Source organism: Coturnix japonica, chromosome 5 (assembly GCF_001577835.2).
Source record: "Coturnix japonica isolate 7356 chromosome 5, Coturnix japonica 2.1, whole genome shotgun sequence".
Taxonomy (NCBI): domain Eukaryota; kingdom Metazoa; phylum Chordata; class Aves; order Galliformes; family Phasianidae; genus Coturnix; species Coturnix japonica.
In genome coordinates this window covers 39,743,161-39,767,341 of record NC_029520.1, presented here as the reverse complement: position 1 = coordinate 39,767,341, position 24,181 = coordinate 39,743,161, and the positions used below count along the sequence as shown (strand labels likewise).

Here is a 24,181-nt window from a genome sequence, read left to right as displayed (position 1 = left end):
CAAGATGGCAAAGGAATAAAAGTGACTGCTTTTATCCCGTCTCCTTTATGGAGGGCTTGCTCATTGATGCTATTTAACATGGTGAGCATCTCCTCCGGTTAGAAAACATATAAATGCAGACTACGGGAATAGTTATTTTCCCCTAAGCCTCTGCTACCGCCATTTGGGATGGACTCTCTGGCCAGACAGACCTGCAGCCAGTGTTTGCTCCCAGCGTGCTGCATGAGGGAAAACGGGGCGGTGTGGAGGGACAGACTCTGTCTGTGTATGCCTCAAACCCTGTTCTTCCTTATGGACAGAGTTCGGATAGTGCAGGACATCCGCAGCACCGAGCCTACCAGCCCTCTGTAAGCAACAGCCGTGCTCCGGCCGCCATTTTGGGTGCCGTGCAGGCGGACTACAGCTCCCAGCACGCTCGGCGCCGCAGCGCCATCTTGCTCCGCGGGGCACTTCGGGCCGGTAGCACCGCGGACGCGCTGGGACATGGCCTTGTTCCCGGCTTTCGCCGGCGCCCCAGAGCCCGGGGAGGCCCCGGCCGGCAGCAGCGAGGGCTCCAGGAGAGGTAAAGTCACGGCGAATTCTCTTCCTCCCGGCAGCGCTCCGCGGCCCGGCTGAGCCCTTCCGCTTGCCCGGGGAACTTCCTGCGCCGTGCCGGTCCCGGCGGGTCGTTCCGGTGCGCTGTGCTGGGTGCGTTCCGCGGGGAGCACAACCGAGACCGAGAGCGGTCCGTGAGCGCTGCTTTATAGGGAGGGGTCTGCCTGCCTTGGCTCCGCCCTCGCCTTCCGCGTGCGAGCTGTGTGTGTGTGCGTTTGGAAAGTACAAGCACATCAGCTTTGGATCTGCTAGAGAAGGTGTGCTTTGTCTTGTGCAACAAACGAGTGTATTTTCCCTACTAGCCCGGATAGCATAAAAACCAGAACTTACTGTGTTATCTCAATTTTTCTTAGTCACATTTAGAGCTGCAAAGGATCATTTTTGGGAGGTTATTACTGGAATGATGATTCAGTTTGTATTTCTCACTGTCATGGTTGCTGTCTGGTGAGTTATATTAAACGAGTAAAGAACTCTACATAGTGAAGGGGAAGCTCAAAGATAATTGTTGGTCTGGGGTAAGTTTCTTGTACACTTGGTCCAGTAATCACAGTGAGTATGTACGGCTCTCAGGAACACAGGCTGGGTTAGCTTCCAGCCAGGTCCTTACCAGTTTACCTGTAAGCGTTGCAGCTGTTGGTACTGCAATCTCTGCTGGTACAGAGATGCATTAGCCACACTGGGAAGCCTTTCTGGTAATTACACTTGGTGCAGGGAACAGTGGATGGAATAAGATCCCAAATTATAGCTTCTAGGAAGAGAGGAGCAGCTGTGCCAAGCAGAAGTGCTGTGAGATTTCTTTAATAGTGAGATCATCATTCGTTCATTTTATGTTTTAGCCAGTTTCATACTTAGTTTTCTAGTATCGTGTTTCAGTATAAGTCATAAAAATTAAGTATTAACTCAGAACCACATTTATGGTGGCATATATCAAATTTCACACGTTCAGCTTGTGAGAACTTGAGAACTTGATGGGCAACTTCAGTATCTCTGATAGTTGGGTTCTGTTTCCTCAGAGCTGATATGAAGCCAAAGTCCATCATGATACAGAGAAAGCCAAGTATGTGTTTTTTAATGTGATACATTCAGGACTGCTTAGTAGTTTTATCATAAAAGCTGAGGTAGTAATGCAAACATTCTTGCCGTTTTGCTCTTGTCACCTCAGTCTGACATTGTTACAAGTTTTCATAGCCCATTTATATAAATCTAACTGCTCTCTGAAACAGAAGTAGGGCTGTACATCTGTCCTGTCCTGCTAGATGGCTGAATTGCAGCCTCTTCTAGAGTTCAAAGTAATATTGTATGCGTTTTCTTACAGTTATGTTGTGAAGATTAATTCATTTTTGGTAAAGGCTTGATTACAAATTTATCAGTAGCCTGAGTCTCTGTAACTCTTGAAAACTGTCCCTATACATTGGATGCTTCTAGAGGAATCATGGAATCAGCAAGGTTTGGAAAGACCTAAAAGATCATCCAGTCCAACCGTTCACCCATTACCAATAGCTCTCACTAAACCATGTCCCTCAGTACAACATCCAGTTGTTCCTTGAACACCCCCAGGGTCAGTGACCCACCACCTCCCTGGGCAGTGCATTCCAGTGCCTGACCACCCTTCTGAGAAGTAATATTTCCTAATGGAATAACGAGTATATGTGTATTATCACAAAATAAATGTTTTACGTCTTTCATTTGCTACGTTCTCTCAGAACATGGGTCTGTTTTGCCAGAATACTAAGCTTTTTTTGACAACTGACAAGCAAAACCATTGAGATGGTGGGATTTAAAGTTTGGAATCCATTTTGATGTTTGAAATGTTTGTATCCAGCTAAGAGATTTACAAGGAAGTTTGGGCTTGCGTGTCGCGTAATGGAAAAAATGGTTCAGTTCTTTCCATAGTATTAGGTCAGTTTGATTAAATTGTTCAGAAAACGCTGCAGTTGGAGAATTCAGACCATTTCCCTGATGTGTCCACAGGGACATATTGACTGTGCTGCAGGGCTTTGAGCCTGCTGTGTGATTCTTCAGTATTTAAAAAATGCAGCTTGATCTCATCATTCAGGTAGAATGAAGCTACAGGCAGGGATTAATCAGGGATTAATGCTTACAACCCTATTTCTCAAGGTGAGTTTTCTGTAAGGCATTGAAACACCCATTTGAGCTATCAACAAATTGCTTATGCTCACCACTGCAAGTGTATTGTAGCAGGTGTAGTGGGTGACTTCCTATCAGTAAGGGAGTAACAGGTGAAGCTAAGTCAACATCTTAAAAGTTTGTTAACATCACTCATAGGTGATATTAGATGTTATTTTGCTATATTTAGTGCAGATTTCCTGGGGAAATGAATCTGGTGTTTGCTGTCTGCTGTTCTGCTCCTTCACTATCTCTGTTTTCCGCTTCAGGAATTTTAACCCTTTCAGTAAAGTTCATTTTGAGTGGGAAGTAAAAGTGGCAAATCCAGAGATAGACAAAAACCTACACTTGCTTAGAAAAGAGAAATCTGTGTGAGTGCCACTCTTGCAAGAGAGGCTGTAACATGAATTAAACTGCTTGGCATCGATCATACATACGCACATTGGCCAATGAATAAGCATCTTGTACAGCACAGGCTGCCTGCTGCCAGGCAGTGGTGAAGGGATGTGGGGAAGTAGAAGAGTCTGGAGAATCCAGGTAATTACTGAAGCTCTGGCAGTGTTGGGCAGTATGAAGGATGCAGGATACAGCTCTGAAATCCAGGCTTTATTCTTTTGTAAGCTGCAAGGTTAATTTGCTGACTTTTGAAGGAGAAGAAAAAGTGGGAGTTTTGCCAACTCACTCGTCATGTAAGAACATGATTCCTATCAGCCTCCTAGACAGAGAAATGTAAAGGTGGTGTTCCACTCTTCTGCCAGATCAGCTATAGGTGCTGTCAGGACTGACCTGTAGACTTCAAGAGTGTGTTGTGCCTCAGGGAGATTTATATGGTTGATCAGCCCCAGGTTTTATTGTTTCTTTTAAAGCAGTTGAAGCTTTACTACTTTCTTGATTAAACTGATAAAATGAACAGAGATTTAACAAATAATTTAGTTTTAAAAAGGTATATATCAGTGGGTTGTGGGGTTTTTTTGTTTGTTTTGCTTTTGTTTTAGTTTTGCAGACCGATGCTCTTAGTGCTGCTTAGGACCTATATCTCCATTTGAAAATTACTTGGAATCATAATGCCTTAACTCTCAATGTTATAAAAGCTAACATACCTGTTGTTGTACGCAGGCATTTTTTCTCCTTATTTGGGCATTCTGCACCTAATATGTTTATATGGTTAAGCAATATAAAAAAATGCATTACTTGCATTAATTATTGGAGGGCCAGATACAATGCTTTTGAAATGGGTGAAAAACTTCTTTTGTGATGTATGCCATGTTTAAGATCTTGACCTAACATCTTTTAACATGTCAGAGACTTTTTTCCTAGTGGTCTGGATACTGTAAGTCTTGAATTCTGGATCTCATCCCAACAGTTCTGTGTGCTTATAAAAGAAATTATTTAACTTCATTTTGCTTTGACTTACCCTTTTTTCTCTGACAAGCCTAAGCCAGTGTTTTATTAAGTGTCGTGAGTATTGGTATTAATATATTTCAAGTGGTTTTGATCCATTATGCTTCATTCAGATCAGTACAGAACTATATCACAATAAATTCCTGCCAAAATAAATAACACTAGTAAATGACTTATTACATATTGGAAAGAGAAACGGCAGTTTATCAAATGCTACAGAGAATATTTTCTTGTCTGGAGTGCATTATGAAAGATCTGGCCAGTGACAAATTGGATTATGCTCTGCATGTCTTTGAAACAGATAGAACGATTTGGAGATCTGTCTGCCTGGTGAGTTACAGTTCTGTAGTCATACGCCTTTACAGCACTGACTGCCAACCAGTAAATGTTCCTGCTTTGTTGGGTGGAACTGGGTGATACCAGGCAAATCTAAACAGCAATGGATTCTTTTTCAAGGAATAAGACTTACCCTTCATTTCTGTAAGTAAATAAAAGGTCTTATGCACAGATTAGTTGTATTGACTTAAATCTGGAGTTCTATGGGCTGATTTATCTTCTCTAAATTTGTCTGTGTAAGGATCACCAGAGTGTGACCAATGGAAAAATATTGTAGGGCTGCATTTTGTTCCTGCATTCCTTTATCCTGCTCCTTCAATACCAACGTGAGCAGAAATAATTGAATGTATGGAAGATAGCCATTACTGTTTTTTAAATCAACATCACATTTAATTAATATACTCGAGGTATCTCCTGTGCAAGGCAGCACTCTGCTGGGAGACAGTTATTGAATTACCTCAATTAGGGATGGAGTTTTCAGATGTTAGAATTTTAGTCCTGTGTGTTTCACATCTGGAATGGTTAAGGAATTTCCTTGGAGGGAAGTATCCCCACGCTGCTGTGCAGGGTGTTGGGTTGGACTGCGCTGTGTGGCTGTGACCCAGCGCCCCAGCACAAAGGTTCAGCAACCTGTGAGGAGCTTGGGGTGCTGCCATGTGGCTGGGCCCCTCTGCTGGGGAATGAGGATGGAGCTGTGCTCCATTACAGGGACTTGAGAGTTCATCTTAGGTTAGCAAACTTCTCTGTAGCCTGCTCCATTTTACAGCCTTTTGTGGACAACAATTCAGAGACACGAGACAGGAGAAAGCATCTTGGTATGAAGAGATATTTCTGAAAGAAATAGTCTGAAGGAGGAGAGATGTATGGCTTGGCAGACAGTGAGATAGTGCTATTTAAGGATTAGGGGTCAGTGTAGTCAAAAGCACAAAGACAAAAATGTGACAGGAAGAACACGGAGGGAAAAATGGTTGTAAAGAGCGTGAAGATGAAATGCGTTCCTTTTGTCCTCTCACATGGGGGGGCACTGGCAAGGCTGCGGTTAAACACAGTGCTTCTGCTATATAGCATTTCTCATTTAATGATAGCAAATTGCACACGCCTAGAAATTTACAGGATTCCTTTATGAAAATAGGAATATTAATATCAGTAAAGTTATGGCAAGAACCACATCCTGTCGGCACCTTATCCAATGACTGACATGGCTGAGGTCTAGATGCTAAATGCCATCTACATCCACATGAACATCAGCGTCTTCTCACACAGTTTCAAAGGTTAATGATATTACAGTGGGTAGAGAACTGAGAATCCAGAGAAATGGATAAGTATAAAACATTGTATAAAACATTTGTGTATTCTTATCAGGAATGGTTGTCCCTATCAGTAAAATAGTATTAAATATGTTTTCCATACAGTGAGTTAAGTGTATTTTGTAATTTTCTAACTTTGCATATGTTGCATTACATTCATTAACACTTCTCAACTAATTATATCCTTCTCCATTTTTACTCTCCAAATTAGAATCTTCCTATGTTAAATGAGTATGGGAGAGATTACTTTGTTCCAACTGTGTAGCACTATTTGAAATTGTTATCTGCTTTCCCTATGAACCTTTAGGTATTGTTACATAGTGTCTTTCTAAGAGCTTAGATTGATGTTGCAAGAAGATTCCAGCTCTTAAACATTTTACCTTGTTGAAGCCCAACCTTCTGCTAAATGGGAATCTGAATGGCTGCTTTCCAGTGCTCAGCTATTCCTCACGACTTAGTGACATTTGCTGCAAATTTAGCTGTCTGTTGACTAGATTAACCTCCCAACTTTAAAAAACACAGCAAATTAGTTTGCACTGATCTTTTTATCTGCAGAATTGGACTGGCTTAGTAATCCAAGTTTCTCTACGGAAGATGCCCTGTTACTGCATCAGCGCACTACAGAAGCTGCAAATCTTGCCCCTGAAAAATCACCACTAGTCAGGTAGAATATACTTCAGTATCTCTTTAAATAGCCTCTTTCTTATGTCCTGCTTATCCTTTGTTATGTGAGACCAAAATCAGGAGCTTTTAGTGCCGCTTTTCATTCCACTGTTCACTATTTTAAAAGTCCTGAACTGAGTCATATATAGAAGTATGAATAACACTTCCATGTCCTTTAACTTAAAATAATGAGAAATTATACTTACGTAATTCCCATTTTCATTTTCTCACAGCTACGTTTAATTCTTTGTTATTTTGGCAGGGAAAGGGGGCTGAGTGATGATTCTTCATTAGCTTCTGAATGTCCTGTGACCCTTGAAATAATGTAAAGATTAAGGATCATCATTGTGATTATTCTTTGAAAACCAGTTCAATCAACCATTTCACAGTCAAGCATAGGAACTATTTTACTTTTTAAGAACTAGTCAAAGATTTGAATTAAGGAGATATTACATGTATCAAATTGTGCAGCCACATGGAACATGCTCATCACTGAAGTGGCTGATTTTATCCTTTGACAAAAATGTACTCTCAGCACCATGTTTGCTGAAGGACTGGTTGGTTTCAGTACCTTTGCCAGAACAGTTGCTATACTTGACATATCTGGACTATAACTAAAATCTAATAATTTATGGAATCCAGTTGTAGTTGCCAAGTATGAAAACTTAGTCATGTTTAATCTGATACCAGCTCTCATATTCATGTTGACTGTTGGTGGAAATGAGACAAAATGTCTTTATTATAAGAATCACTGTTGAATACCTCTTTCCATATAATTCTGCTTACATTTGCATGTGTTGTTTGAGATAAATGCCATCACAGTTCTGTTTATCAGTCATGTATTCTATTTTTTAATATATTTTCAGAATTTTACTGAATGTTATTTACTGCAGATTTATTGTATTTCATTGTATGGCTTGCTGATAACTCTCTTCTCTCAAAATACAGACAGAATAAATGTAAAAGGGAACATGATTATGAGCTTTCTTACAGTGATACCTCTTTAGAGTTTTACTACTCAAATTTGCTTGTTTCCAAGTAGGAGTACTTCAAGATCAGGTTTATCAGGGGAAAGTGATACAGATGAAAGCCTGAAAAAGTCAAGTAAGAAGAGGAAAAAGAAAAAGAAAAAGCATCACCACTATAAGACAAAAAAGAAAGCCAAGGGGGACTCCAGTAGCAGTGAATCAGACCTGGACACAAAGCACATTAAGGACAAAGCTGCAGCAAAGTATGTACTTAGTAATACTATACTTGGCTAAATTAAGTTATTGTGAACTACAGAAATGAAGTGCATTTTGTTTTTGTAAATGCTGAATATGCACATGAATAATTAGAATATACTTCTTGTTTTTATCAGTCTAGATGATAAAACATCAAATCTTACCAGCAACCGCTTTGTTTGGCTGGATGATGTCAAGGCTTTCACAGAAGAAACTTTCAGAATAGACAAAAAATCAGACCCTTCAAACTGGGCCTACAAATCCCTGTATCGAGGGGACATTGCAAGGTACAGTAAATCTCCAGAGGTACTGATATTCATACCGTCATGGAATGCCTGCAAGACTTGGTAAATTGAGACTGACTGTGAAATGTTTGACAATTCAGATTTGTATAAAGATGAGAAAATATCTGAATAGCTTTGTTTCTAAGTTTAACTTTGCATTGGGTGGAAATATCTTAAAGGATGCCATGAAATAAAGGGAATAAAGTACATTTTCATGTTTTGATTAAGCATTTGTTTTGTTGTAGACAGGATCGTTCATCTTTGTCCAAGATTATCTACACGGATGGCTTAAAGTGATAGGAGGAAAAATTTGTTCTTTTGCAAGCATGACATGCTGTTGAATTGAGAGGAAGCTTAGAATGATAGTATAAATTCTGATGGCACTGCAAAAATAATTACATTGTAGCATTAAGTAAGAAGCGATTTGCAAAGTTTCTGCACTTTTGAAGCTCTGTGCTTATGTTATTTGAGTCAATTTGAATTTATGTACTTTTTCATGTTTTCTTTGAAAAATGAGTTATTTTTTTCTACTGTGTCCTTTAGAAGATGTTTAATTGTATTTTTCCTTCTAAGGTACAAAAGGAGAGGAGAGTCCTGTCTTGGCATAGATGCAAAGAAGCAGTGTATAGCTTGGGACAACCCAACATCAGAAAAGAAGCAATTGCAGAAGCGACCTGAGCGCTACTTCTCAAAGAGCAATGTGAAGACTCTGAACATAGATGGGATTCCTGTTTGCAATAGAAGTTCTCCATCTGACCCAGCTGCATTTATACCAGTTTTCCATGCGGAAACCAGTGATCCTTCTGACACAACAGAGGTAAATCCTCTTGGGATTTATGATCCATCAACTACAGAGTGGCTACAAGGAAAAGGGTACAAAGGTGAAGAACATGAGCCTGTAAATACGCAGCAGGCGTTTCAAGAGCCTGGGATAAATGTTAACCCCATTCTAATGGCAAAAGTGGAAGAACATAATAAGAAAGTCAGAGAAAACCCAAGAGATGTTCAGGCTTGGATGAATTTTGTTTCATTTCAGGTATGTATGTTGGCAGATTGCTTATTTCTGAGTAATAAGTACACAAACATTTGTCATGGTTTTGTAATTTTGTAATTTAGCTTGACACGACAACATTATATTTCACTTTCCTTTGTGTAGAACTACGAATCTTCTATGTAGAATGAGCTATTAATTCATTTTCACAAGTGTCAGTATTCTTCTCGTGATGATTCTTCCTAATTTTAGCACAATCTTTGCTTTGTTTAAAGGATGAATTAATGAGAGGACCTAGCCCTTATGCCAGTACGGGAGAGCAGGAAGTAAGAAGAAAATCACTGAAGTTAGTCTTGGAGAAGAAACTAGCTATTTTAGAGAGGGCAATTGAAAGCAATCCAAGTAACGTTGAGCTGAAACTCGCCAGGCTGAACGTTTGCACGGAATTCTGGGAATCACCAGCTGTGATCAAAGAATGGCAGAAGCTGATCTTCATACATCCCAATAATCCAGAGCTGTGGAAGAAATATCTCCTGTTCTGCCAAAGTCAATTCAGTACCTTTTCTGTCTCAAAAATCAATAGCCTCTATGGAAAATGTTTGACTACCCTGGCAGCTGTACAGGATGGCAGCATGGTATCACATCCTCCACTGCCTGGCACAGAAGAAGCTATGCTTGGTAAGGTTCTTTCTCTCTGTTTTGTGTTACTATTGGAAAGGTCTTCATAGGAGTTGACTACATTCCCTAGAAGAATAGAATTTCCTGTTTTTTATGGGAATTTCTGTGCTCTTCTTGAGTTTTTAGCAGAGAATTGAAGCAGATACTCCACCCAAATATGGATGGAGCAGATGCTTCCTTTCCCTGTAGAGTTTGCGATGTAACATCTAGAAAAGTCTAATGTGCTGAGTAGTTTATGGTACAACTGTCATGGCTGAAGAAATGCAGTCAACAGCCAAGAAAAGTGCTTTTATCTTTAAAAAGTGTATAAAGAAAACAAAAAGGATGGCTTGTGAAAGCAGCAATTCCTTTTGTACAAAAGGTTATTCATTAATTACTTTAAAAAAGAAAATGGAAGGATATTAAGTTTTCTTGTGAGTCCCAATTAGTAGATTCTGAACCCTGAACTGTAACACCATATACTTGTGGCTTTTGTATTTATTATATGCGTTTATCTACAAGTTAAAGTTTATTATATAATTATCCCTAGAAGGATAGTTAGTCAGATGGGTAGGATGCTGGACTGGATCCAGGGAAGAAGCAGGTTCTGCTCAGTTCTGGCACAGCCTCTGAATTTATTTGGAGCCAAATGAATGTAACATATCGCATTTCAATTATGCTTCCGTACCTCAAAGGGTCATTGTGATCATTAATCTATGAACACACCGAGGGGGAAATAATACCGTCACCATGAACATGGATTTATTTGACTATTGTGATGTTGACCATGCTTCTTCATTTGTAGTATAGCTGAAGAAATCTCTATTTTTGTCCTAATCCTGTAACTGCTGTTTGAGGAATGATGCTGTCATCTGTTACATAGCATCCAGTCTGGGATTGTAAGATTGAGATGCTGGGTTATGAACTGTTTTCAATTTCAGATCTGTTATGGTCTCCTTTTTGATTCATCGTGGATCAAGCACTGGACAATGTGCTGTAAAGGAGAAGTCCTGTGCTGGCAGGTGGTTGTTATACTGCCTGGTATTTTCTAATTGGTCGGACTGTCTCTGATTTCTAATATTTCAGTCACTTTGTTCACCAATTGCAATGAGTGTTTCTCAGGACAGACGTTTTATTCAGCCCCCTGTATTCTGCAAACAGAATGGTTTTTCTCTCATTTTTCCCTGTGTAGGACATAAATGTCTTGGTAACTCTGCTAGGAGAAACTTGTTTTCTATCATCTCTTTAACTAATTGAGTGTTTTTATGTTGATTGTCCTTTTCAGAAAACTTCCTTCTTGACACGTCTACCCTTATAGACAGTTTGAAAAGAAAATCAACTCTCCTCGAGTTTCTGTTCACTCTTAATTTCTACTTATGTATTAACACTGTAACGGAGTGGAGAAACTTCCAGTGTGGAGTTTTCTTGGTCTGACAGGAGCTTTGGTTCTTTGGTTGTTTGTTTGCTTGTTCTTCTACAACACCTGTGCAGTTCTTCAGCTGATAGTTTATGTATTAGGAAAATTTTGTTTATTTATTGTTAACATAAATGCACTAAGAATTTCACCAGTTAAAGAGGAATAGCACTGTAGATGAATGGTAGAATTTATCTTCAACCTTTGACCTTTGATTATGATAAAATATAAGAGCTGATTTGAAATAGTGTTGGACTGTGCCATCTAGTGTGCAGTTCCATGCAGTGCATGGGATTGTGTTTGGAAAGAATTATTCTTTAAAAACATTAAATTTTTTAAAGAAAATTTAATTTTCTTAAAAAATCAATTAATTTTATTAATTAATTAATCATTTAATTAATTAATTAATTAATTTTAAGTTTTAAGAAAGAAGGCAAGCTTAGTTTTAAAATTATAGGCCGGTTTATTAAATGTTTAATAGAATTTGTTACATTTCAAATGTATTGGGGCCTGGGAATGTAAAGCAAGTGAAAATAAGCATTGTCAGGCTTTGCAGTGGGAAGGTTGTCCTACTTCTAAAATTGTATGTACAGGTTTGGCCAGAAACATCCGTATCTTTTAGGTTCATCTGCAACAGTGTCTTAGCACTAGGGACTGAGTCAAGTACCCATTTGTGATGCCTTCAGCATTTATCAACAAAAATGCTCATCTTTTTATTGCCTCAAATACGCTTTGCTTTTTTTTTTTTATCATGCAGAAAATCTAAGGTTATCATTTATTTTTGGCTTCCATTTAGCACTGAGTCCTGATGAGATAATCTCTTCAATCAGAAAATTTTCATCAAAGTTCATTAGCGAGGAAACATTTATTTCCCAGTGGCAATTAGATACCAGAATTGATGGGAAAATTGCCTAAACGGCTTACAATACTTTGGAGGATTTGTTAGGTGAACTACACACACTTCTTGTTGTTTAAATACCTTCAGGAATCCCTTTAAGTCCTTCTTCATTATCAGAAACAATTGATGGCTTTCCAGGACAATTTATTTAAATGCCTACTCTGTATGTTTTACCTGAATTCCCAGTTTTGTGTGCACGCATCTGATATAAGTCTGAATTTAAGACAAAAGAGGTAAGACACTTAATATAAATAGATAGATAAAAGAACCAGTTTTTGGAACCATAAATCACTCAGCTTGGAAAAGACCTTAAAGATCATCAAGTCCAACCACAACCTAACCATACTACCCTAACAACCCTCTGCTAAATCACATCCCTGAGCACCACATAGCATTCCAGAACAATTACACCGCACAGCACTTCATTTATGTTTTTATATATTTGTAAGTTGTAATAAAATACTCCACAACAAAATCTCTTTGGAATATTAACACTTCATCTCCTTTAATTTGCAGCTATATTTATTCAGCAGTGCCACTTTCTGAGACAAGCTGGCCACTCCGAGAAGGCAGTGTCTTTGTTTCAGGCTCTGATTGACTTCACTTTCTTTAAACCTGACAGCGTAAAGGATCTGCCAACAAAGGGACAGGTAGCAATTTCTATTTAAATCTATCTATGTCCTTGTGCTTTTCCTACTTGTTCACAAAGTAGCCGTTGTTGTCTTGTTCTGCTGTTGATAGAGAAAGCTGATAGGACTTATAAATTAGAACCTTCTGCTCTGGACAGTTTTTGTTGCCTTTCTTAGATTATTCTTTGTATGTTCTCAGTAATTCTTTGACACATACATTAAGAGCACCTTCATGCTTTAAAGCATCTCTTAGTTGTCCATGTCCCATGATATTCCATCCAGCATTTCCTAAGTAAGTATTAAATCACTTTTCTCTAGATTTGCTGAGATTGTTAGGCACAGGCCCCAGTAACAGTCAGCTAATGTTCAGAGAGTGAGCCATTGCCAGCATAGCATCATCCCACTGAATTGCTGGGAGTTACTTCTTTTTTAACCACTGGCGTAGAGAAGGTACCAGCTAGGCAGTTAGCTTGCTGTAAGTGACAGAAATTGGGTAATATTAGAAATCCTTTTCTTACCCCACCTTCCCCAGCATCTGCTACTTAGCTACCATTTTATTTGCTCTCTAAATTAACTCCACTGACTACCAGGAAAGTGATGTTGGAGTTTAGATAATACCAGTGTCCTCTTAAAGTCCCAAAAGTTTAGACTTCAATTATTGTGCAGGATGGTAGATTTGGTGTAGCTTACAGCTATAATGTACACACAAAAAATCTGAGTTACACTAGTCGTACAAAAAATGGTACGATTCTTTGTAGTGTTCAAAAAGTCACAAGAATGCAGATGGAAACGAACCAGAATGAAAGGACAGTGTCTAGGCCTGGGAAGTGCAACTATTGAAAATAAGAAAATGTTAGATTTACAGTTGGTGGAACATCTTTAATTCTGTCTTCTTTTAGAAACATTATGACTCAGTCCTGGATTAGTTGTTTCTGTACTGTTTCCATAATTTGCTTTCTCACTCGTTGCAAAGAATAAATCCATAAGGAGCAGAAATTAGATTTTGCAGTTGCTGTAAACTGTGCATTTTCTGATATGTTGATGGCTTACTGTTTGTTAAATTTTGTTGTTAACATTTGAATTTGAGTCCCATATCATTGTTCATTCCAAGGTTTGGTACGCAGTAGAAGCACTTAATAGACTAGATGGTGATTAGAGGTAAGTATACAGAAATCAGGGTAGGAGTTGAATCTAAAGAAGATGGATTGCACGCAGGCATTGACAGAGTTAGGCCCAGAACCATGGACTTTGGACTCACTGGAAAAAAGCCCTGAGGTTCTTGATCATCTTGAAACCTGAGAGATGATAGGCTTTAACTGACCTTTTCTTCTTTATCGCAATCCCGTCATATTTATGTCTGACTGTAGCATTTTGATTTGGCCATAGCAGTTATGGTTATCTGAATCATCACTCCTTGAACCAGTTTCTTCATGGACCCAAAAAAAGATGAGAGGAGGGCAAATTTGGATTTAGAAAGCCCCATCCTGGGGACTTCAGATCCTTATCCTCAAAGAATCTTCACAGAACATTGGACAAATAAAAAGTCTTCTGCTTTCTGTAAAGCTTAATACCTTTTCAAAATGATCGTTGCATTAATAAGCACAGCTGATGACAGCTGTGCTGTGTCACACACATATTTGAGTTGCTGCAGATTGTTAAGCAGCATCTGACAAGGTCTTTAGATACAACCTAAGTTGATTCAGTCAGTGTCTGTACTAGAGCAAAAATTATTTTTCTAAGCATGTTCTGTTCTTGTTCCCCCTGCCCAAAAACAACAGGTGGAATTCTTTGAGCCCTTTTGGGATAGTGGAAAACCACGAATTGGAGAAAAAGGAGCAAGAGGCTGGAGAGCATGGATGCACCAACAAGAAAAGGGTGGCTGGGTTGCTGTTGACAATCCTGGTACGTCCAAGTCAATATGTGTAGCTGAGCATCCATTTGATCTAAAAAGTTCATTTAGAATGATGCAAGCTATTTCTGCTCATATTCTTGCATAGAAGCATTAGCAAGCTCAAGATGAACTCTATCACACTTCACGAGGAAAAATGCGTCTGAGTGTTTTATGTCCCACATTGTTTATGGCATGCTATTGTCCTTCCTAGGGAAGAGAAATGGGGGAGAGTGGAAGGGATATCCCGTGCTCTGATCTGAAAGGCACAACTGTTTGGTTCAGACCTATGCCCATCTAAAGTAAAAGGAAGCCACTTTCCTTAAGACTCTGTTATCACATAGAGCAGGTAGGATTATAGTATTTAGATGATAGTTGCCTACACATTTCCTGTTTTAATTGTAGGAGCATATGAGTTTGGTTCCTTACAGCAAATAACACATTAGCAATAAAAGGAAAACTTGGTCTTTCTCTGTGTGACACTGAGAATAAAGGAATTGGTTCTTCACCTGACTGGAGTGCTTCTGGGACAGGGAACATGTCCCTATGTCACAGGGAAGTGAAGGCTGCTATCTCAAAAAGGGATGCAAAAGTTGCCTCCTTGCTGCTTACTCCCACACTGTTCTGCCATCTACAGTGCTTCCCTTCACGTGAAGGACTATTTCTTAAACAGATACATCTTTACTTAACTTACAAGTGCTCATCAGTTACAGCACAGAATTAACATATTGCTGTCACAGAAACACTCAAATAACATGTGTCTGGGATCATCAAAAGTAGGATGTGGTTAGACACTCCTTTTTGTATCTGTTTGACCTGTTAGGTCCTGGAACAGGCTGCCCAGTGAGGTTGTGGATGCCCCGTCCTTGGAGGTGTTCAAGACCAGGTTGGACAGGGCCCTGGGCAACCTGATCTAGTAAATGTGTATGTTTGGTGGCCCTGCTAGGCAGGGGGGTTGGAACTACATGANTGGGCAACCTGATCTAGTAAATGTGTATGTTTGGTGGCCCTGCTAGGCAGGGGGGTTGGAACTACATGATCCTTGAGGTCCCTTCCAACCCGGGTAATTCTGTGATTCTGTGATTCTGTGATTCTGTGACCTCATTGGTTGCTTCTGTTACAGCTGCTTACAGTTTTGAAAATACTAGGTATTTTAAAGCAACATTGCCAAGCATTGTTTTTAATGTTTGACATCATAATATTTTTTACTTAGAGCGTTTTTGTCAGTATGTTTTACGCACATGAATATTCATAAAACACATTTGAGATAGCACTCTCAGGTATGAAGTGAAGAACCTATGCTGCATGAAAAGGTAGCTACTGGCTCTTGGCTGCTGCTTCTAAACTGCTGTTGTCAGGTGTCCCACAGCCTGCTGGCACTTTATTTTATTCTCTGTGAGAGTTGGAATGCTGACATTGATTCACTTGTTCAGAAAGTTTAGAAACTCTGCAGAGTTGGTGTTGAAACTCAGAGCTCTGATGTGAAAATGCCCAGCGCTTTCATATGTCTGGTTTATTAACACTGTATTTGTTTATATTTTTAAAGTAGTTATATTGTATGTCAAGTACATTTGGTAGATTAATTTTTCTTTAATAATACCATATTGTGGGGGGTGTCCTGATTTGTTTTTAGATGATGATGATGAAGAAGAGATAGATGAGGATGAAGAAATAAAGGATAAAACTCGCCCCAAGTGGCACATTTGGATGGATATTGAATATTCTCGTGAATCAAGACATTGGTTACCTTGGAGGCCAGACAAAACCAAAAATCAAGCAGAAGAAGACTGTGAAGATCCAGAAAGACAGGTCACTCTAACTGAGTAAAACAAGGGGTGGTTAAAAAATTACCCTTGCATTTGGGTTCATTGCCAATGGGTATTTTCTTTTTCTTTTTTCATTTGTTTGCAATTCAAAATCCACCCGAGGTTTGATGCTGACTCTGCTGAAATCCTCGGGGGTGCTTTGGTAAACTTAGGAAAGGGCTGTAGGCAAACAGTCTGCCTTTGCTGTTCTGTGGTTTCCCTCATGTTTCACAGATAAGAAACGCCACAGATCTTCTGTTCAAAAAGATACCTGCACTGAATACACAAAGGCTCTGTTGCCTGCTGTTAGCTTCAAGTCAGATCGTTGGAAACTTTTTCTTCTTGGGAGATGGGTCAAGTCAGACATTGATTTTCAACTAAAACTGCGTTAAATGGCCTCATCAGTATCTTCCCTAGACTTGTATTGCATGAGGTTCCTGTAGAGATCTTTGATATTCCAGGACAAAGAAGTCTCTTGGTAGATTTAAAACATGACTGGAAAAATGCATTGCTTGTTCCACTCATCTGTTTTTAATTTGAATCAAATTCCTTACTATTTAATAGTAATTATAAATCTTTATTGGCTACAAAAGCTTCTTTAGTTACTTAAGTTGCAGATTTGTTGAATTTTGATTGCATAAATTAATTGATTTTGTTTTTATTTTTAGGTATTATTTGATGATCTTGGGCCATCTTTAATCCAGCTTTCTAATCCAGACATTCAGCGTCAATTACTGTATTCATTTTTGCAATTCCTGGGGGTTCCATGTATAAATAAACTCTTTCCTCCCAGCCTCTATATTGCCATGGATGAAAATAATATCTTTGACAATGTGCTTTCTGATGAAAAGCCACTGACTTGTATTGATACGCCACTCTCTGGATTCAGCAGTATTGGTCACATGGACACAATGCAAAGGAGGAGACATCATATAGGCCACCGTAAAGATGGAGAGGAGTTCATACAGAATGTTTTTCATGCTCTATCCCCACTGTTTTCAGGAAAGGAAAAATCAAACCTGTCCGTTTGTTGGTTACAGTATGAAATATCGAAGGTAAGGAGGAATTTGCATATAATTGCTTTTATGATGTGTAAACTTGCTTGTGTGTTTACGTTCAAGTAAAATAAATACTGAGGAAAATTAAGTCTCATAGGACTGAGTATTCAAAGTGATTGATGTCAACTAAGAAAAGGAAAGAAACAAACCCTGTTCTTCAGTCTGTGTTCTATAGATGCATATTTTCATGGAATAAAATATTTGTTGCAGTCTTGGGTGGATGTTAGTATATTGTCTCCTGCCATGTGATACTTCATATGCTTGGCAAGAATGGATGCAAGTCATTTTTTACAAGGCAAAGTGTGTGAGCCAAGTACTTCCATCAGTGTTCCTTGAAGTGCATATTCCCCCATACCAAGGTATGATCACCTGATCAGGAAACCCACTACTTCCTATACAAGTTACATTTGCAGTGCTATTGGAGGAAGTAACACCTTATCACCTGAGCATGGATTTAGTTCCATAAACCTGTTCAAATAGATGCCCACAGAATTCAAGTTTGTCCTCTTAGCACTTGAGAAACTTTGTGTTTACCATATGGAGAAGTTCCCTGTCAAGAGACAAGGCCCAAAGACTATCCAAACCTCCCCCCAACACATTTCTGTTGTGAAAGCTACTTGAAGGTTTAATTGTGCTGGTCATAAGCTTCATCTACCTGCATCTCATATTTTGTTCTGAACCACTGCAGCTTAGCAGCTCCTTTTTTGACTGTTTGGCCTTTTAAATGAGTGGCATTTGATACTATTTAAGGTATGCAGTGCCAAGCATGAGAATGATAAGCCTGCATAATTTAGGTGTGTAGAAGGGAGCTGATGACACACAACTCTGACAGCTTTACTCAATAGCAACAGATCTGGCCAGTGGTGAAATATGGAACAATATGAAATCAAAGACAGCAATGAAATAAAAAACAACAGTCAAATCTTACAGTATATTTTTGGTTTCCCTTCTCTCACCTCTCTTAAAACACATTCTGTTTATTCTCCCCTGCAGGTAGTTCAGTGTATCCAAACAAAAAAGAAGAAGAAGCTGAAAGCTCAAGGGAGGAAAAGTAAAAAATTGGCCAAGAATCTCCTTAAAGCACCTGACAACAGAAATAACCTTGCTCTCTGGAAACTCTACGCCTACCTGGAATGGCTGCTTGGTAACACTGATGATGCTAGGAAGGTGTTTGACACAGCCCTTTGCACAGCAGGGACAGGAGGACTGAAGAGCCCCCAGCTGTGCAGCCTCAGTCTGCTTTATGCTCAGCTGGAAGTGGAGCTACTGCAAAGTCTAGAAGGAGCTGTTACCTCACGTGCTGTGCATATATTGACCAAATTGGCTGAAAGCAGACCATACGCACCCTACAGTGGACAAGTGTTATCTGTCAGTGTCTTGAAAGCTCGTAAGACATACGAGCATGCACTGCAAGATTGTTTAAATAAAGCACCGGTTTCTGATCAGGACCGGACAAGTCATTCTAATCAACTGGTTAACTTAGTTGGCTGTTACACAGTGTTCCAGTATTTGACTGTCGGAATTGATGCTGCAGAATTAGTGTGTGCGCAGGCTTTAGAAAAGCTTGAAGCTCCTCATCCACAGAAACGTGAGAATGCTGCAGAGACTCCCAGCATTCAGCATTCTCCCACTGCTCTCGAGGCTGTCACACTGCTGCGTGCCAATTTACTCCGATTCCACATGAAAATTAGCGTTTATCCTTTGAATCCTTTGCGAGAAGCTCTAACAGAGGCCCTCAAATGGTTTCCTAGCAACCAGGCTCTATGGAGAGCATACATCCAGAGCCAGAGGAAGTCTCACAGTGCTAGCAAGGCACGAAGGTTTTTTGATGGTGTCACAAGGTCCACTAACTCCTTAGAGCCGTGGCTGTTTGCCATCCAAGCAGAGCAGATGAGAAAAAAACTTATTGAGAATGTCCAGAGGTAATATCTTGCAGCTCATTATGACTGTGCATTTCTTCTAATGGATCTGATTGCTTTACAGGAGAGAAGACGCTGTTATCATTCTCATTTTGCAGGTGAAGCAGCTGTGACTAGGCAGGGCTCTTTGTCCAAGGCTGAACAGCGGGACAGAATCCTGAACAGAATTACAGAGCTAGATTTTAGTCTCACGCCCTTTCTGCTGGATCAGATGGTGCTGCTTGTGTTTGACTGCTTAGCACTGACATCAGGACAGTGCACATCTTCAAGTAGCTTTTAATTAGCTCTGTCTGCTTAGATGGTCGAAGTAGATACAAGCTTAGAAATGGCTGCATTTCAGTACATCCAGCAAGGAAGTACTGTAACACAGGGCTGCATCACAGCTTCTTGCTGAGCTCACTGCCCTACTTCACTTGTCACAGCACAGTTGTGGCAGATCTGTTTCCATAGTGAGTACTTGAGTACAGTTGTCATACGGAGCTGTTGCTAGGTAGAAGATGCTGGAAATTTCCTGGGCTCAAGTATTTTGTTCATGGGAAAGGAAGAAAGGGTTGGAGTTGTGAGGAATCGAGGTGCCTGAATCATTCTCTGCTGGTATGGCTATTCCCATAGATTACCTTTCTAGAGGGACAAGCTGGATGTTGTAAGAGTAGAGCTGAGCTACTGCAGAGAGAGATGACCTCTGAGTCAAGGAAAACGCACAGTGAGACGGCCCTGAGTGCCACAGGCTCCTTCTCCCAATGCAAACATCAAAATAAGGCGGCCTGTATCGGCTGTAGGTAGACATCAAAAGGCACTTTGCTGACATGGGCTCAAATTTGGGATGTTGTGCCAGGGTTCAAATGATGCATCATCTTGAATGGAGACTAAGGCGGGTGGTGTAAGATCAGATGAGAGCAGGTCACTGTTCTCAGAGAAATTTTCTACTCCATTTGAAGGAGCTGTTCTGCAAACACTGAACAGTTCTTTCTTTTATCTGCTTCTAATGGATTTTCCTACTTAGAAAAGCATCGATTAGACCAACCAAACACTACAAATATGTTCTGTAACATTCAGTTGGTAGCATGCAGTGAAAACCCCTGTCTCCATACAGCACTATGTGAGCAGAGACAGTACCTTGATTTTTACCCTCTTTCATCTGGACGTGGTCTTTAGCTTGTGTCTAAGTGATGTGTTTTTCTGCTTTCCCCCCTCTGTGTTCCAGGGCAGATGTTGGGGAAGTATTTTCTACTATTCCTGAAACTGGGTTAACAAATAGGATTATCTCTCTATTTGAACACGCGACTCAGAGTGAAAATGGCACCCACTGCCCATTGCTGTGGAGAATGTATCTGAACTTTCTGGTAAGAAGAGTGTATGTTTCACTGTATTTTATCACATCTGGAATTTCTCATCAGCACAGTATATACAATACCATGTGAAAAAAACCAACATGAAATGCTGCCTATGTTTTCAAGGTGATACATTTTTGAATTGTAATGCTGCTTGTTGTTTGCAGCGTTAAGGAGAATTTAATTGGTGTGGATTAGAAGGAGCAGTAGCTTCTGGCACTGTGGTTTCATGTAGGTGCTGACAATTTCTTGCCTTTCCAGGCAACCCGTGTCAGCATTCAGGCACGTGTGCAATACAGGAGTGCTGCCTGATGTTCAGATGGAACCTCCTGTATTCCAGTTTGTACCCAATCGATGCCTCTTGTCCTGGCACTGGGCACCACTGAGAAGAGCCGCCTTAGTCCTCTTTGCACCTTCCCTTCATTTACTTTGTGCTGTTAAGATCCTCCTGAGCCTGCTCTTTCCAAGCTCTACATTCCCAGCTCCCTCAGCCTCCCTCATGGGGAGAGATGTTCCAATCTTTGTGTCCCTTCACTGGTTTGCAGCAGTAAGGGCTCCTCAACAGAGGAACACCGTGCTTTGTGGTAGTAATTTCCTTCTCTAAAACAGTTGTTCTATTATGTCAGCCATTCCTGTATTGAAACATGAATGCTCTTCTCCTCACATAGGTTTCAGTTGGAAAAATAGAAAGAAGTAAAGGATTGTTTTATAAAGCCATTCAGAACTGTCCTTGGGCAAAGGTAAGCATGGGAATAAAAAAGCCTATTTCTACCCTACTTTTCAAAGTTCTGTTTTCTCTTAAAGTAATAATTTAGTAGTTACCAAGTTACCATTATGAGCAGCGTGCAAACGGAAGCAGACCTTTCTGAAGCAGAACTACTGTAAGACTTCCTGCAAAAAGGATACACATCTGAAGTGGAGACAACCATAGTGGTCAGCACAGAAGGGCGCTGTGCGAGATGAGGAGAGAATACACTCCTCTCTGTGATCCAGAGGCGGCTGCATCTGGCAAATCATGCTTAACATTAGCACAGTGGTAGCAGAAGCGCATAGGAAAGTTAAACTAATAGAGAACTTGCTCAAGAGCACCTGTAACCCCCCAAGTGGCATCTGTATCTGCTGCAAACGATCATGGTCAATACTTCATTTTAACTCAGTAAGAGTTGAACATGCTTGGTTAAACAGCTATATTAATGTGAATATACAATTGTTGTTTGTATTAACTTTAAGCAGCTTGTGATTGTTCTTGTATCCTTGCTATAGGCTTGTTTGCACGTCTGCCTGCTTCCCCTACGTGTGATGCTCTGACAGAAAGATGGCTGATGAGAAGTTCTCATTCTCTCGTTGCCTTTCTAGGTACTGTACATGGACGCAGTGGAGTACTTTCCTGAGCAGCTGCAGGAGACACTTGATCTCATGACTGAAAAAGAACTAAGAGTGCGGGTACCTATGGAAGAGCTGGATCTACTACTGGAGGTTTAGAAGAAGATAAGGATGAAGAAAATACAAAGCCAGTTCTAAAACTAACCCCTACAACTCCCTTCAAACAAGAACCTGTTGTGACTTGAGCACTGACTTCCTCCCCTAAGAACACATCCGCTCACTGAAGCAGCGCTGGCTTCCACAGGACACCCTCTTACAAACACAGTCATGTTGAACACTGCCCACATTTCTTATTGTACTGTTTGAAGATAAATTCCCTGGAGTTCAGCAGAGATTCCATACATGCTGACTGTAGTTTGGTGGCTACACAGGACATAAACACCTGCTCCACGATCACTCTGCTCTCCTCCAACTGGCAGATCTGAGTAATTTCTTTCAGCTTGGTATGAGTGTATATAAGTACCAAGCTGTAGCACGTTACATCTGTTCACAAACAGCTGGTAAAAGCCAAATCTTGTCTTCAACAGACACCCATTATGGACTTGTACTGGGATGTTTTGATAAATGTCTGCTTTAATATGAATATTTAGGAAATAAATACCTTAAGTTTTTTATAATTCAAATGGAACTTGAGTTATCTTAATCTGTGAATTTTAAAATGAAATTATGTCTGAAGTCCATCTCAGTGCAGCCCATTTTTAATGAAGTCTGCGTAACCCATTACTCTCTCAGCCCAAATATAAGCAATCACGAGAGAAGCAAAGGTCTGTTCTGCATTTAGTCCTCACCAAAGAAAGCATAATAGTGAAAGCATGACCTTAACAACTAGCTGCTAATCCAAGATACTTTGGGCATACTCATGGATAAAGAGTATGAAATATGGTAGTGATTTAACAGCATCACTATGCTATATTTATTTGGTAAGGTAATATACAAAAATACATAAACGACTGCATTTAGCATCCCTTCTGCTGACACTCCAGTACTCAAAGTTGGACCATCGGACACAGAGAACCTGCAGCTATTGAGCACCCCACACTGCTTCAGAGGGTTACAGGACAAAGCAACAGCCGGCAGTGAGAGCACCAAAACAGTGCAGAGCTGCTCAGCTGTTAAGAACCTATTACGTGGAAAACAAAGCCCTGCAACCTCAGCCTCCCGTTTGTCACAGTGTGTGGCAGTTGTCAGCTGAGGCTGCGACTTGTTCATCTTTCTAGAAGTATTTTAAATGCTACAGTGAATGTGCAGAGTTTTAAATAGCATCACAGCACCTTCTGAGAGCCTCGGATCCTGGTAACTGCAGGTGATGCGGGTTTGGCTATGATTTAATCTTCATCAGAAATACATGTTATGTTCTGCTTATGAAGAAGCAAAATTGCTTCTGAGAGGTTCTTAGTGATACCAAGCAAAGCATTCCCAGGTAGGCCAAAAGTCATATATAGAAAGAAAGGGACTCACCCAAGTGGAGCAGAGCTGCTCTGGCCATACAGCAGACCTTCATAGGAAGCAGCTGAAGTACAAGAGATGTTCCCCCTCCAGTAAGGCCCTTATATGAGCGCAGGGTGCTTTCACCCTGGGTCCACCCCTCCTGGTCACATGTGGAGCACAGGTGTGAACAATTTGCCTGTGCTCCCTGAGCAGCCCCAGCCCTTCACCAGGTGCTCAATCACCAGCTGAAGCCACTGAGGTCTGTTATTTTTAAATTCCACTTGGTTTTATACGTGACGGAGCTCCTGAACTGGAGGCAGGGATTTACTTTGTGCACCTGATCAGGAACTGTGGATGTGTTGTTTGTTTCTGCTCTCCCATCAGAGCACAATGCTGCTGCTTCTGAAGTCCTGGGCAGGCCATGACGGTGTGGGAGGGGCAGCACAGCTGTGCTCCTGGTCTGTGTCTTTTTTCAGTCACCTTTTTCTTCCCTGCACTCTCCCTCCCAAGGGTCCTTCTGCTCCTTAGCACAGCTGGTCCTGGTGCACTACTCACACTGCTTGCTCACTGGAGCCCCTGAAGTTAAGTCCTACCTTCAATTCACACCCTGCTGTTTTTTCCTGCATGGGAATTTTTTTTTCTTGAGTTCCAAAATCTTGGAGAAAGAGGCAGACATTAAGTTCTGCTGCAAAAGGTGAGAATTAAGGTTTTCAAACACATGCTGCTGCTTCAGCTGCTCTCATGGCAGTCAGTGTATGAGAAGGTAGTTCAAGGTGTAGCACAACACAGTGCAGCCTTCCTTCCTCAGCTGCACCATCCTCTCCATGGTTATCGCTCCCAGCATT

At 40.5% G+C, this 24,181-nt stretch overlaps 1 protein-coding gene across 2 annotated transcripts; it reads left to right on the top strand.

Annotated features, from left to right (window-relative positions):
• On the top strand, positions 1–22,536 carry NRDE2 (NRDE-2, necessary for RNA interference, domain containing). 2 transcript variants are annotated; one of them, XM_015865349.2, is made up of 14 exons: positions 31–562; positions 6,321–6,429; positions 7,471–7,659; positions 7,789–7,938; positions 8,509–8,971; positions 9,202–9,604; positions 12,412–12,545; positions 14,303–14,426; positions 16,046–16,221; positions 16,886–17,272; positions 18,269–19,197; positions 20,399–20,537; positions 21,194–21,265; positions 21,882–22,536. In XM_015865349.2, exons 1-14 carry the CDS (start codon positions 484–486, stop codon positions 22,005–22,007), a joined length of 3,480 nt encoding a protein of 1,159 aa, XP_015720835.1. In that variant the 5' UTR covers positions 31–483; the 3' UTR covers positions 22,008–22,536. The 2 variants fall into 2 exon arrangements, with proteins under 2 accessions (XP_032301051.1, XP_015720835.1); XM_032445160.1 differs by lacking the exons at positions 21,194–21,265; positions 21,882–22,536 and having other exon boundaries at positions 1–562; positions 20,404–20,533.
• Positions 22,537–24,181: the final 1,645 nt, after the last annotated feature.